This window comes from Armigeres subalbatus, chromosome 3 (genome assembly GCF_024139115.2).
Source record: "Armigeres subalbatus isolate Guangzhou_Male chromosome 3, GZ_Asu_2, whole genome shotgun sequence".
In the NCBI taxonomy this organism is placed as follows: domain Eukaryota; kingdom Metazoa; phylum Arthropoda; class Insecta; order Diptera; family Culicidae; genus Armigeres; species Armigeres subalbatus.
The window spans coordinates 275841114-275855312 of NC_085141.1; the positions used below are offsets into that span (position 1 = coordinate 275841114).

At 40.2% G+C, this 14199-nt stretch overlaps 2 protein-coding genes across 2 annotated transcripts; both read right to left on the reverse strand.

Annotated features, from left to right (window-relative positions):
* Positions 1-1894: 1894 nt before the first annotated feature.
* On the reverse strand, positions 1895-4264 carry LOC134224534 (gastrula zinc finger protein XlCGF57.1-like). Its single transcript, XM_062703911.1, has 3 exons — positions 3129-4264; positions 3017-3053; positions 1895-2413 (listed from the first exon to the last, which is right to left on the reverse strand). The coding sequence occupies exons 1-3, from the start codon at positions 4129-4131 to the stop codon at positions 2005-2007; spliced, it is 1449 nt and encodes a 482-aa protein (XP_062559895.1). The 5' UTR covers positions 4132-4264; the 3' UTR covers positions 1895-2004.
* LOC134224535 (gastrula zinc finger protein XlCGF57.1-like) lies at positions 4130-14018 on the reverse strand. Its single transcript, XM_062703912.1, has 4 exons — positions 12935-14018; positions 12553-12595; positions 12082-12495; positions 4130-4266 (listed from the first exon to the last, which is right to left on the reverse strand). The coding sequence occupies exons 1-4, from the start codon at positions 13872-13874 to the stop codon at positions 4233-4235; spliced, it is 1431 nt and encodes a 476-aa protein (XP_062559896.1). The 5' UTR covers positions 13875-14018; the 3' UTR covers positions 4130-4232.
* Between the last annotated feature and the right edge of the window lie 181 nt (positions 14019-14199).

Here is a 14199-nt window from a genome sequence, read left to right on the forward strand (position 1 = left end):
GAAATTTACTTACTTTTTACTTATGGATCCTGTACACCTCCGGTGGTGCAAAGGGCCGACTTGAAAGATCTCCATCCTGAGCGATGCCCGGCTATCGCTTTAACCTGTTGCCAGGCTAGATTTCGGTCGACTTCTTTTATTCCTTTATTGAGGCTTCACCGCCATGAGCCTCTGGTTCTGCCTCTGCTGCGATGTCCCGCTGGGTTCCAGTCTAATGCTTGTTTACAGATTTTGTTTCCGCCCCTACGTAAAGTGTGGCCGACCAAGCCCCACTTCCGATCCCGAATTTCTGTTGCAATCGGCCTCTGGTGACAACGACGATGGAGCTCGTTGTTTGAGATCCAGTTGTGAGGCCACCGAATTATATACCGCAGGCATCTATTAACGAACACATGCAGCCGTTGAGTGTTCTCCACTGATACAAACCATGTTTCGCTAGTGTATAACAGCACAGATTTCAAGTTAGAGTTGAAAATTCGTATTTTGGTGCGTTCACTTATCTGCCTGTTTTTCCAGATATTTCTTTAACTCGCAAAGGCAGCTCTTGCTTTCTTGATCCGTGCGCCTATGTCGATCTTGGTACCGCCGTCTGACGCCATTTGGCTACCAAGATATTGCAAGCTTTCAACATTCTCCACTGCACTGGTTGCCCGGCTTCTGTGAAACTGGAAGGAGTCACCGTGTTTACATCCAACGATTTGGTTTTGTTGACGTTGATGACTAAACCTGCCGAGGAGGAGCGATCGGCAAGGTCGTTGAGCTTACTCTGCATATCAGAGCGCCGTTGCGCGAGAGTAGTGCAACGTCATCCGCCAATTCGAAGTCGTTTAGGTGCTCCATGGTTATAGGCTGCCATAACAGCCCGCGGTTTGGTTCACGGTCAATCGCATCTACCAGAATCTCATCGATTACGATCCGAAGAAATACCCAAATAAATTTTCAAGGAAAAAGTTCTAAAGGAATTCATCAGAGAAATTCTAAATTAATTCTTAGAATTCCTTTTTCGAATTTTCTGCGGAATATCTTGAGGAATTTTCAAACGATTTTCTGGATTTATATCCGAAGTACTTTCCAATGAACTTATGTGCTGTGATGCGGCGGTGCCCTAGTGGAGGATGTAACGTAAACTTTTGCTATGGAGATACAAGCTATACTGCCGTGAATCGCATATATGTCCCATCTATACTGGGTTTCCTATTTATATGAAATAAATAAGCGATTCGCGGCAGTATAGCTATTAGGATGTTCACGCCATCAGTCAAATTCATAAAAAGCGTGTTATGCCTTGCTGCGTGAAACTTTTTTTTTATCTATATTAAAGAGATTTTCAGCCCTAGGCTGGCTCATCTCTTGTGCGTGAAACTTCTCAGCTCAAAATTTTTCACGCCGATTCAGGCCGACGCCGCCGAACATTGCTAACAGCCGCCGCCGGTGTAAAAATGGCCTTACGCCTCTGCCGTTCACAAATACTTCGGCGTGCAGGTCTAGATGTAAGCTAAATAAATTAAATGAAATTCTGTCGAAACCTGCGAAATCCAGCAACTTGCAGTACCGTACTCCGAGCTTCCGATCGTTATCCCTTTTTGTCGCCTAGGTCATAGCCGATAGTATCCAGTCGTATTATGTCGTTCATAATCATGATGCTTGATTTTATTGAGCATGCTTCGTAAACCTCCTGTTTTGCCGAAGACCGTCGTGTCAGATCTGATAATAGTCCCATCTAAAACTAGGACTGGAGCTGTACTTCGAGCGGTAAATCGTCACTTTGGTAGGGCCTTTTTGCGAACACATGCAGTTTAACAGAGCCATCTATAAAACCCCACCACATATACTGAACAAGCTCCAGGGGCTGTTGAGCTTGAGATGTAATGTCCGTTAAGTAAAACTCATAGAATATTGTTGATGAATGAATTGTTTTTTTTTTTTATTATTAACTATCACTATTCACCATCAGTTGGTATTCTACAAAACATAATTACCATCAATTGATATTGGTTATTGGTATCAACTTTTATTCACCGCCTCCATCGAATTCTCTGGCTGATCTTCTAAAATCTGTTGCTCCATTCTGTCCCTGTTTCGACCCCCAGATTTTTTCCCTAGTTTCTTCTCCTGTTCCGCTCGTCTGTTCAATATGTTAACGATAGTGAACTTGAATGTTTCTGCATTTTTGGACGTTTCCTGACCATTTCCCGACTGGTAGTGCACCTTGTAATGATTCCGCAACTCAGTCATCAAACGGAAAGCCTCGTCACACCGGTCACATTTATACGGATTATCGCCGAAGTGAGTTTTGCTGTGCTTGACCAGATCGTTGCTCTGCGAGAAGGCCCTATCACAATGAGTGCATTTGTAGGGTTTTTCTCCCGTGTGAGTGCGCATGTGTCGACGCAAATGATCAATTTTCCTGAACCTGGAAAATTTAAGATGATTAATGGCTCTGTTCAATAGATTTAATAATATGTTATTCACTTCTAATAGACTTTTCAATCTACAAGCTGCATGACACAAATTTTAACTGGAAAATAAGTAGGTACCGTTGGGCGGGGCTTTTACTGACAAATCGGGTGCAACTTTGGTTGTCTTGAAACAAGAATTATAACATGTAAATTACTAAATTGCCATTATCATCATTCGGGTGTCTTTTTGATAGTTGGATGTCAACTTTATTTTTTAAATTTGTTTTTTTGTTTCGTTTTTTGCTAAAACTCCAATAGAGTTTCAATTGAGTTCGTATTTTTTCTGCAGCTTTGTTTAGACTTCCGAATAATCAATGTTTGAAAATTGGTAATGGTCCATAGGCTCTTCGGCTAATAATTATAAAAGCACATTATTTGATTTAGTAGAAAAGATGACATTATTTTCGGGCATAAACTTGAGACTTGCTTACAAATCACTACGAGCACCTACGAACTTTACCATTTGAAAAATAGTAGATAGTCTGAATAGAATATTAGATCAAATGTTCTACAGGACCTTCGTATCACTATAATTATGTTTGAATACGGTTACTTACTTTAAACTGCACAGGTCACAAAGATACGGCCTCTCATCTGAAACACAAAATAGATTAAGAACACTCTCAAAAAAATAAACAAAGAAAAAAAAGCTATTGCAAATTTACGAACCTGTGTGGCACATCATGTGTCTCTGCAACGCATTGCTGGTCTGGAAGCCAGAACCGCAGGACTCGCAGCGGAATTTTCTTTCCGTTGTGTGCGTTGCCATATGACTCTTCAGCGATCCCTTCATGTGGAACTTCGACGGGCACTGGGGACAGTAGAAAGATTTCTCCTTGTGACGAGCCACATGCTGCGACAAACTAGCGCGATAGGCAAAGGATCGGCCACACTCCGTGCACAAAAACGGCGTTTGTCCCGTGCAAATGTTTATATGGGCTTTGATCTGGTAGGGAGTTCGGAATCCTTTTTTGCAATTTGGACACGGGAAGGGCTTATCGAGCGTGTGTATTATCTTATGTTCCTCTAGCTTGGCCTCGTCGAAAAAGGCGGCTGAACATTTTGAGCATTGAAAAGCATCATGCGTGTGTTTATATCTCATGTGTTTATGCATATGACCCATAAGGTTTGTAGATACAGGGCATCTTTCGCATTGGTACAATTTGGGTAAACCGGGGTTTTCCGACTTCAGCGCGGGCTTTCTTGGTTTTTTAATCGTTACTTTACTAGTTTCTTGTATTTCGGCAAGTTCTTGTTTAACACTCAATTCATCCAGATTTTCCAAAAATACTGCGTTCAACTGTAAATGATTTGGTTCGATGTCAATTATATCCTCGATTTCCTCCTTAATTACAGTTTCCACCGTCGTGGTCATCAATTTCCAGAGCTTCCTGTTACTCTCGATGCACATCAGATGCAATGCATAGGCTTCATCAATCTTATATTTACAATCGGAACACACGTTCGTAGGAAGAGCCATTGCTTCATTGAACAATGGTTTCTGTTCAGCATCAGCGGAGAACACTTCGGAACATATTGCCTTGAGCTTACTATGAATATTGAGACTTTCCGTGCTGGTGGACTCGAAGATATCTTCCGACGGGAGACAGGTGACGTCCTGAATACAAACACGACATAGACTCGTCGGATTGATTTCCTGGGATAGTTCCATACTAGTGCTTATATAAATATTCACGAAAGGAATATAGAAAATTTGTTCACTTTTCCTCAGACAGCTTTTTATCTTTAATAATTTTATAAATCGCAAGTACTCTAAATTTCACACGAAGACTCGTTCAATGACTTTCTGAAAAATAACACAAATTGACAGATGGAAACTATAATAATCTCGGGTACTTATTCAAAAGGACGTATGTGATTTTGTAAACAAACATTCATACGTCGATAGGCGAATTTGAGTAAAGCTCATCGATCATTTCGACATCTGGTGGTCGTCACAAGAACCACGAAAAAAGTGTCGTTGGCCAAAAAAGTGCATTGGCAGCATACGGGGGGAGTACGATTTTCGCGTTTTCTGGTTAATCCAACCATTTATGAAAGCTGAAATAGTCGCAAATTGTACGAAAATTTAGTTTTCTTTGGGATGAGCTTCCATCCGGTGGGTGCTTGCATATGACTTTTCCGATTAAATAGTGTTGATTGCTCATAAAACAACAGACACGGCTGATGCCGATCGACCGGACAATATCGATCCCAGGAAAATGCGTGATAGCAGAAGAAAGTTTATTCATAAACTATAAATCGTTTCTCCACGGTCTTTCTATTTTCACTGGCTAGTACGGACTAATTTATAAACAATAACATACATTTATGAACAATACACATCAATGCTTATGATTTGTCAATTGTCTTGGTCACACACATACATTCATCGCTACAATCAGTCAAGTTTACACTATCGTGTCATTGTCATCTTTACCAGGGGGCTGTCACTACCTTATTCCAACAAATAGCACATCTCTTGCAGTGCCTCAACCGCACTATTTTGGTTATGAATTCCCGGATTTTTAATTCGCGGCTTATTTGGGTGGAATTCGTCTTCAACAGCTGCTTAAAGACTGTAAGAAGCCAATGCCAGTGGAAAACATGTGACCATATACCATAAAGTGAAGTAAATTTTATGGAAAAAAATTGATTTTGAATGTAAATAATCGCTTCTGTCGACTTTTCTCTCAAACTCTCGCAGCGCACTCTACCACTGGATCCTTCTCGAATTCGCCTATAGGCGAATTTGAGTAATGGGTCAAACACAATTGGTACGTTTGCGTGCGTTTTGACAGTTTTTCCATGGGAAAACTGTCAAAACGCACGCAAACGTATCAATTGTGTTTGGCCCATAAAGCTCATCGATCATTTCGACATCTGGTGGTCGTCACAAGAACCACGAAAAAAGTGTCGTTGGCCAAAAATGTGCATTGGCAGCATACGGAGGGAGAACGATTTTCGCGTTTTCTGGTTAATACAACCAATAAATGGAAAGCTGAAATAGTCGCAAATTGGAAGAAAATTTTGTTTTCTCTGGGATGAGTTTTCATCCGGTGCGTGCTTGGTGCTTGCATATGATTTTTCCGATTAAATAGCACATCTCTTGCAGTGCCTCCACCGCACTATCTTGGTTATGAATTCCCGGATTTTTAATTCGCGGCTTATTTGGGTGGGATTTGTCTTTAATAGCTGCTTAAAGAATGTAAGAAGCCACCCGCATAATAAAAAACAACATGATATATGGTCGGTTATCGAATACTTTTCGATCGATTCAACCATAACTGCTCGGCATCATCACTAAATGTCAACATATAACATGCTGTCTCTAAAATGTTCTTTATTTCCTGCATTATATGTCAACATTTTATCATACTGTTGAGCGAAAATTTTGCACGCGAAAACAGACGATTTTTTATGGTGACATAACTTAACAACCCATTCAACATATTGTTATTTGTCAAATAACCGTACCACAAACTGTTAAAACTTTATATGAGATTGTTCATTTACAGTTATCAACAGTAAAGGATACTGTTGTCGACCGCACGGGAAAATATCCATGTACAGTTTGTAATTATGCGGGCATTGCCAGTGGAAAACATGTGACAATATACCAAAAAGTGAAGTAAATTTTATAGAGAAAATTTGATTTTGAATGTAAATAATGGCTTCTGACGACTTTTCTTCCAAACTCTCGCAGCGCACTCTACCACTGGATCCTTCTCGAATTCGCCTATATCTATGGTTAAACCATTGACGAATGGTTAAACTTTGTTCGCGAGAAAATTAACGCCAAATCCATTTCGTTCCGAATAACTATCAATCTGTCAAAACTCAAATGGGTCGACTCCGGAGTAAAATTTTACCCACGATGGGAAAATAACCATCGGAGTGTCAAATTTTAACTAAAAGTTAAACGAATCGGTGGAATGGTTCACGGAAGCACGGAACCAGCATCCGGAGGACGCAAAAAAGAGAAGTTTACCCAGGTGGTCGACACCCTGATAGCGTGCAAACCCGAGACGAGACACAGTAGTTCAGAAAAGAGAGAACGAAATCCATAAATAAAGAGACAGACGAACAAGAATACCAGGGTTAGTTTTCGTTATTATCTATAGGCTAAGTAGTATTTAAGTAGTCGTAAGGAGAAATGTCGCAAATCTTCTTCTTCTTATTGGCATTACATCCCCACACTGGGACAGAGCCGCCTCGCAGCTTAGTGTTCATTAAGCACTTCCACAGTTATTAACTGCGAGGTTTCTAAGCCAATAGTTACCATTTTTGCACAGACAAACAGACATAACACGTTGAACATTTACTCATCAAATACATCGTCGTTCGAACACTAACAACATCTTTTGATTTCAGTTAGTTGGGCAAATCGCGAACCAGATGGCGGTAGTGAGCAAACGTCAAACTCAAGCAAAAACGATGCGCGCGCCACGAGTGATCGATTGGCCAACTAATGATTATTTGAATTGGCCAGTAAATCAGTGAACGGTGGAAATTTGACGAGTGTTATGTCTGTTTGTCTGTGATTTTTGCATTCGTATATCATGAGGCTAACACGATGTCGCAAATAGTAACTAGGAATAAGTACAACGAGAAAGCAGGTACATCGGCAAGCCGAGGAGGCGTCGTGCCGAAAGGTGCAAGGATACAAAAACCTAATCAGAAACGTAAATCTACACCACAGCAGATCAGTTCCGGTCAAGTCAGCGAAACATGGCATTCGGTCACAGTTTACATCGAAACAACGGATCCGGAACAAAATCGATACAATCACCCGGCGGAAAATGGAAAAACGTTCAACGGAAAAGGAATAGGAAAGATCAAAGACATACAAAAAATCGGAAAGTTCCGATTCAAAATACTGTTTGAGACAGCGAAGGAAGCAAGCCCATTGATACCCTGCAAACTAGAAGGTGTCGGACTAAAGATTTACACGCCCCGCATAACAACGGAAATCATCGGACTAGCAAAGGAGGTGCCGTTGTGCTACAGCACAACAGAAATATTCGAAAACTTGGAAGTGGATAAGGAAGTAATCAGCATCGAACGACTAAAAAGGAAGGACAGCGAAGGAAACCTCATCGACACGCGGACAGTCAGAATCAAATTCAAGGAGAGAGTTTAGGATGAGAGGATACAAAATGACTAGCAGCAGAAGGAGTGACGGCTACGGAGGAGTCGGGATTTTAACGGAGGAAAGCATAGATTTCGAACCACTAAACATCACATCACTTCTTCCAATAGAAGTAGTAGCGATCAAAATCACCAACCTGGAGACGCCACTCAACGTCTTCTCAATATACGTGCCACCAAACTCGAACGTCGCCAAACAAGCTGAAATGAAATTGGTAGAACTATTCGATAAAATATAAACTCTCCAAGGGGAAACACTATACTCAATCCAGTTGAAACCCGAAATTGAGGGCTAGCGAAGTTGGATTTTTCTCACAATCCGTATGTTAAACCTTACTTCGGAAGTGGTGCGCTGAATAGCGCTTAGCGATATGAAAACAGCGCACCACTTCCGAAGTTAGGTTTAACGTACGGATTGTGAGAAAAATCCAACTTCGCTATCCCCGAATTCCGGTTTTCAACTGGATTGAGAATAGTAACGGGAGACTTTAACGCACATCACACCATATGGGACGACAACAGAAATACTTCTAGGAAAGGAAAAATCATAGCTCAGGCCCTTGAAAACTCAATACTATGTTTAATGAACGACGTTGCTATGACTACTATCCCTAGAATAGACAGCAACCTTTCAGCAATCGACCTAGCCTTCGGAACGAGAAACGTTATAAATAAAACGGAGTGGAAAGTAATGGAACAATCTTTTGGTAGCACACACCTCGCCATCAAGATGGACATCCAACTAAGAATGCCAATAGCAGAAGTAACAACAAGAAAAGTCAATGTAGAAAAGGTAATCGAAGAAATAAATCAAATGCAGCCCCAATACATATGCAACTTGCAAAAGTTACAAAACATCTTTAAGGAAGTAATCGAAAATTGCAGGTACATTGTTAAAAACAAAAAAGCCAACTACCCAAATAGATGGTGGAACCAAGGTATTCAAGAAGCATACAACAATAAAAGCAAGTTCCTGCGACAATACAACAAACAAAAAATCTCGTATCACAACTAGCCTTCCTAAAAGCTCAGTCAATACTGAAAAGATTGATTAGAAGAGAAAAGAGAAAGGACACTCAAGAACTCCGAGCTAAAATTGATAAAGACACGACGATAAAACAAGTATGGAATATAGTGAAAGGAATAAATACAGCATCGACGGGTAAGATTCCAAGCACATCGTATATACCAAAATGGCAGGACAATATTTGAACAACACCTTCACAGAACCAATAGACACCTTACCGGATCTAACACATATAAATCAGGAAGAAGACGACATATTTGATATGCCAATCGCCACAAAGGAATTCGACCACCAGCAAAAGGACCACTCGACACCAGGACCCGACAGAATATCGTATAAAATGTGGAAAAACATAAGGAGACCGATACTACTTGAAATATATGAGAAACTCAACTACGCATGGATCAACAAAATAATTCCGGAAAGATGGAGAGAAGTACAAAACATTCTCATCCGAAAAGCCAACTATTCACCTGCAGCCGTCGAAGGAAAGAGAGGTATAACGCTACTCAGTGTACTGATCAAATCGATCAACGCGGTTGTCAAGGAACGACTGTACGGTGTGTCAACTATAGTCGTCGTCAATCTGGCAAGCCAAGCCAAAAAGGACAAACTTGAATGTATAGCCATTTTTATCGACATATCAAAAGCATTTGACTGCGTCAGCACCAGTAAGCTAATGAAACAAATAGATGAGAAGAAAATACCGTGCGGTATCGCGAAATGGTTACACGAATATCTTGAAAGAATAAAAATTATCATACAGACACTAGAAGGAAGAGAGAGCCGTACAACAAACCAAGGACTACACGAGAACGTAAATCAGGAAGACGGCGTAGCACTCGTTCAATTTGTAGACGACTTTGTATGGATAGTAATAGGAGAACAGCAAGAAGTCCAATCGAAAGCAAATCGATTCCTCAAAACATTCAACGACGAGCTAGACAAGTTAAAGCTTCGATTCAACCCAAATAAATCTGTAGCGATTAATTTCGGTAAGAAAGACGATGATACGATATCAATCAACATTAGAAACCGACAGATTGAAATTGTCAAAGTACACAAGCACCTAGGATATATGCTAGACAAAACACTGAAACACAGAAAACACTTGGAGTATGTCAAGGAAAAGGCCGAAAAAAAACCTCAACATAATTAAACTAATATCATCCAAAAGAAGCCCGGCAAACCCAGAAACAATTATCAAAATAGGAGACGCTCTAATCAAATCCAGATAAGAGTACGGAGCAGCAATATATGGAAATGCAGCTTGCAGAAACAAAAAGAAGATTGAAACCACTTTGAACGCGTATATAAGGGCAGGAATGAGATACCTCAAATGCACTCCAATAAATGTACTATTATCGGGATCAGGACAAATCCTAATGGAAGACAGAGCGGAACTGTTAACACTTCGAGAAGCCATAAAGTTCAAATACTTCAGGGACCCGAATCTCAAATACATATATGCAAAACTCGACCAACGCGCAGACTTAGGAACCTATCTCATGGAAATAGCCGAAAAACACCTAGACGTGATGCAGCAAATGAAACCGCAAAAAGATTTAATTCAAAAAGATACGAAAAAGTGGACAAAACTACAAATCGCAACAGAGATAGATAAGACTGCCACGAAAAAGGAACAACAGCAAAACAGGAACTAAAAGCGAAAACATTAGCAATACTGAGAGAGAAATATGAAAATCACTATAAAATATTCACGGATGCGTCAAAGACACAAAACGGAACGGCAATAGCAGTATACGACCCAGAAGAAAATCAAAGACTAACAAAGACTATCAATAACAACTTTAGCATTACAAATGCGAAACTGCTAGAAATACTAGAAGCCATCAAACTGATCAAGAACACGCAGACGGACAAAATTTTAATACTGACAGACGCAAAAGTGCATGTGAAGCACTGAAAACCCCAGATAACGCACTATATGACATATCAAGACAAGATTTTCAAAACGACTTATCTGCTTTTGTAAACAAAGATTCAAATGACGATTTGACGAATCTGATAGCTCACCCACGCAAACCAACACCATCAATAAGTAGGTGAAGGATTCCGCTACCTGTTGATGGTGTTGGTTTGCGTGGGAGAGCTATCAGATTCGTCAAATCGTCGTTTGAATCTTTGTTTACAAAAGCAGATAAGTCGTTTTGAAAATTTTGTCTTGATATACGAAGAATCCATAAACAAAAATCTGACCATTCAATGGGTACCAAGCCATACAGGAGTAGAAGGGAACAAGATAGCCGATCAAACAGCAGTCAACGCGACAAAAAACAGACAAGACAGTTACGAAAGTTTAACACTGAGATACTTTGAAACTAGCAAAGAAGGAAATCTCGAAACGAATCGAAACGAACACTGATTCTAGACCAACATTTGAAAAGGGCGTAACAGCCAAAATTTATTCCTTTTGATTCTTTGTCCCCATATATAGCTATATATGTAGACAAAGAATCAAAAGGAATAAATTTTGGCTGTTACGCCCTTTTGAAATGTTGGTCTAGGATTGATCTTCATTTATATTCTGTCACCCTTCGAACAATCTAGAACTTCTTGTCAGCCTACTGCAATTGAATTTCAAATTTCTTTTCATTAGCTTCTTAGTATGCCGGCATTTCAAATACCTACTACGATTGAATTTCAAATTTGTCATCTTTTTTTCATTATTGTCATTTTAAAAAATATTTTAGTTTATTTATTTATTTTTATTATGAAATAAGAAATACATTTTACTTTATCTATCAATTTAATCAAAAATGCGAATGATTTATTCAGGCTCACTTTATTCCCCACAGAAGCCTCAACAAAGAAATAAAGGAAATTGATAGGAATCTGACCTAGGCCCCAATCTTATATACATAAAAATGTATGTCTGTCTGTCTGAACCTTATAGACTCCGGAACTACTGAACCGATCGGCGTGAAAATTTATATGCAAAGGTTTTTGGTCCCGGGGAAGGTTCTTAAGATGGTTCGAGACCCCTCCCCCCTTTGGAAAGAGGGGCGCCCATACAAATGAAACACCAATTTCTTCATTACTTGAGAATTAATCAGAATAAATCAATTTTAGGCGAAACGAATTTCGTCGGGTCTGCTGGTCAAGAATAAAACAAGCAATCACCCAGGATGAAGATCTTTTACGTTGGCTTTACATTATGTACCCCATGGGAAGCTCACGATACATAAGTGAGTAAGGTGTCCCCATTCCGGCAATCCATTCTTGGCTCGAACACAGTCAAAACCATACTTACCTGAGATACATACTGCCGTCATATGCATACTTGTCCCATGTTTGCTGGGATTCCCTATATACATGGGACAGTTATGCGTATAACGGCAGCATATTCAATCATCAACAATTTTGGGCCATTTCACACAAACATTAATTTAACTCCATTCCTTCATTTCTTAGCTGTGTTACCCTTTATTCTCCATTTCCATGGGAAACTTTGATAGATCCGCCAAAATCGTTTGCACCTTTTCAGCCGGACATTGTTCCCCGGATGACTGTCCGTCGGTCGAGCGTGCATTTCCGTGTATTTCTTGCTTCGCACGCCTGTTGAGAGTGCTCACAATAGTAAACTTGATGGGATTAAGCTGATCAGCTGCTTCGCCCGATTGGTAGTGAACCTTGTAGTGATTCCGCAATTCAGTCAACAAACGAAAGTCTGCCGCACAACGGTCACACTTGTACGGTTTATCGCCAAAATGTGTTTTGCTGTGCTTGACCAGATCGTTGGTTTGAGTAAATGCCCTATCACAATGGGTACATTTATAGGGTTTCTCTCCCGTATGTGTTCGCATGTGTCGACGCAAATGATCCCTGTTCGTAAATCTAGAAGATTGATTTGAATTGCAAGTGTCCAAAAATTTCAAGATGTCAACTTCTTACCTTAAGTTACATACATCACAGGGAAATGGCCTCTCCCTTTGACCTGAAAACATACAAAGTTTAATTAAACATTAAGATGTTTACAAACAGAGACAAATTAACATTTTATTAGCTCGCAACACAAGACAAGAACAGTCTTAATTTGCTCATAAGTAAAACATTTCACTGGATTCCGTTAAAAATTACATAGAGTACATTATCAGACTACAATTGATAACTAATAGCGTGAATAGGACTGTTTTTCCAAGGATATTTTGGTCATAAACATGGCAACTTTATTTTCTATTGGAATTGCGAATTTTCTCTAAAGTATGCTGGAAGCATTGTGTCGTGAATCACTTTAAAAACGATTTTAGTTATATGATAAAGTGAAAAAAAATACCTAAATGGGTCTTCATGTGCTTCACCAGCGCATGCTTCATCGTGAATCGAGATCCACATGTTTCGCAGTTGAAGTTCCTCTCCTTAGTGTGTGTTACCATGTGACCCTTCAAGGACCCCTTCGTGTAAAACTTCGACGGGCACTGATCGCAGGCAAAAGCCTTTTCTTTGTGCCGCACCTGGTGCTGTACCAAATTGGTGCGATGGGGAAAACCTTTGCCACATTCCGTACAAAGGAAGGGAGTCTGCCCCGAGCAAAAGACTGAATGTATCCTGATAGCGCGCTGTGATTTAAACATCTTTTTGCAGTTTGGGCACGAGTGTGGCCTATCAGTCGTGTGCGTCAGCAGATGTTTCTCTAGTTTGGCGTTGTCGAAGAAAACGGCAACGCATTTACTACATTCAAGGGCCTCATCGGGGTGCTTCAATTTCATGTGTTTGTACATATTGAGCGCACGTTTTATCGTTGCATTACATTTTTCACATCGTTGGGTCCTGGGATTACGAACTTCCTTTTTGGCTTTGCCTTTTGTACGACCTCGTTTTACATTTAGCTCACTAAGATCGCTCACAAATATTGTCGTCAACTGCAATTCATCAACTTCGGTCACGTCCTCAATCTCCTGTTTGACCACAGATTTCACAGGGATCAACATTTCCCAGAGCTTCCTGTTACTCTCGATGCACATTCGATGCAATTCGTAGGCATCATCAATCTTTGATTTGCAATCGGAACACACTTCGGAAGGTAAAGCCAGAGCTTCATTAATAAGCGGTTTTTGTTCCGGATCAGCAGAAAATACTTCGGAACAGATTGCCTTCAGTTTACTGTAAATATTCGGACTGCCGGATTCGAAGATGTTTTCCGATGGAATGTAGGTGACGTCTTGGGTGCAGACACGACAAAGATTAGCTGTGTTTGATTCAGGGTATAATGCCATAGTTCAATAAATATTTTCCTCTGGTAGTTCTTTCACTGATTACTAGTAAAAACTCTCAAAACTTGACGAAAACTGGTTTTTACTGCCTTAACTGAATAAAAATGTTAGCAATAAAATCTCGGGTACTTATTCAAAAGGACGTATGTGATTTTGTAAACAAAGATTCAAACGTCGGTTTATCCAATCTGATGGTCCTCCCACGTAAACCAACACCACCAACAGGTAGCCGAAGGCTTCCCCTACCTGTCTGTGGTGATGGTTTGCGTGGGAGTGCTATCAGATTGGACAAATCGACGTTCGAATCTTTGTTTACAAAATCACATAC

Bases quoted from the DNA above. Each gene is read 5' to 3' on its own strand.
- LOC134224534 (XM_062703911.1), bottom strand. From the start codon at position 4,131: ATGGAACTATCCCAGGAAATCAATCCGACGAGTCTATGTCGTGTTTGT. The intron at 3,054-3,128 runs GTTCGTAAATTT...TTTGTGTTTCAG, and splicing joins ACACATGATGTGCCACACAG to ATGAGAGGCCGTATCTTTGT. The intron at 2,414-3,016 runs GTAAGTAACCGT...TAAATTTTCCAG, and splicing joins TGTGACCTGTGCAGTTTAAA to GTTCAGGAAAATTGATCATT.
- LOC134224535 (XM_062703912.1), bottom strand. From the start codon at position 13,874: ATGGCATTATACCCTGAATCAAACACAGCTAATCTTTGTCGTGTCTGC. The intron at 12,496-12,552 runs GTAAGAAGTTGA...TCAATCTTCTAG, and splicing joins TGTGATGTATGTAACTTAAG to ATTTACGAACAGGGATCATT. The intron at 4,267-12,081 runs GTAACACAGCTA...GTTATTTTTCAG, and splicing joins ATGGAAATGGAGAATAAAGG to AAAGTCATTGAACGAGTCTT.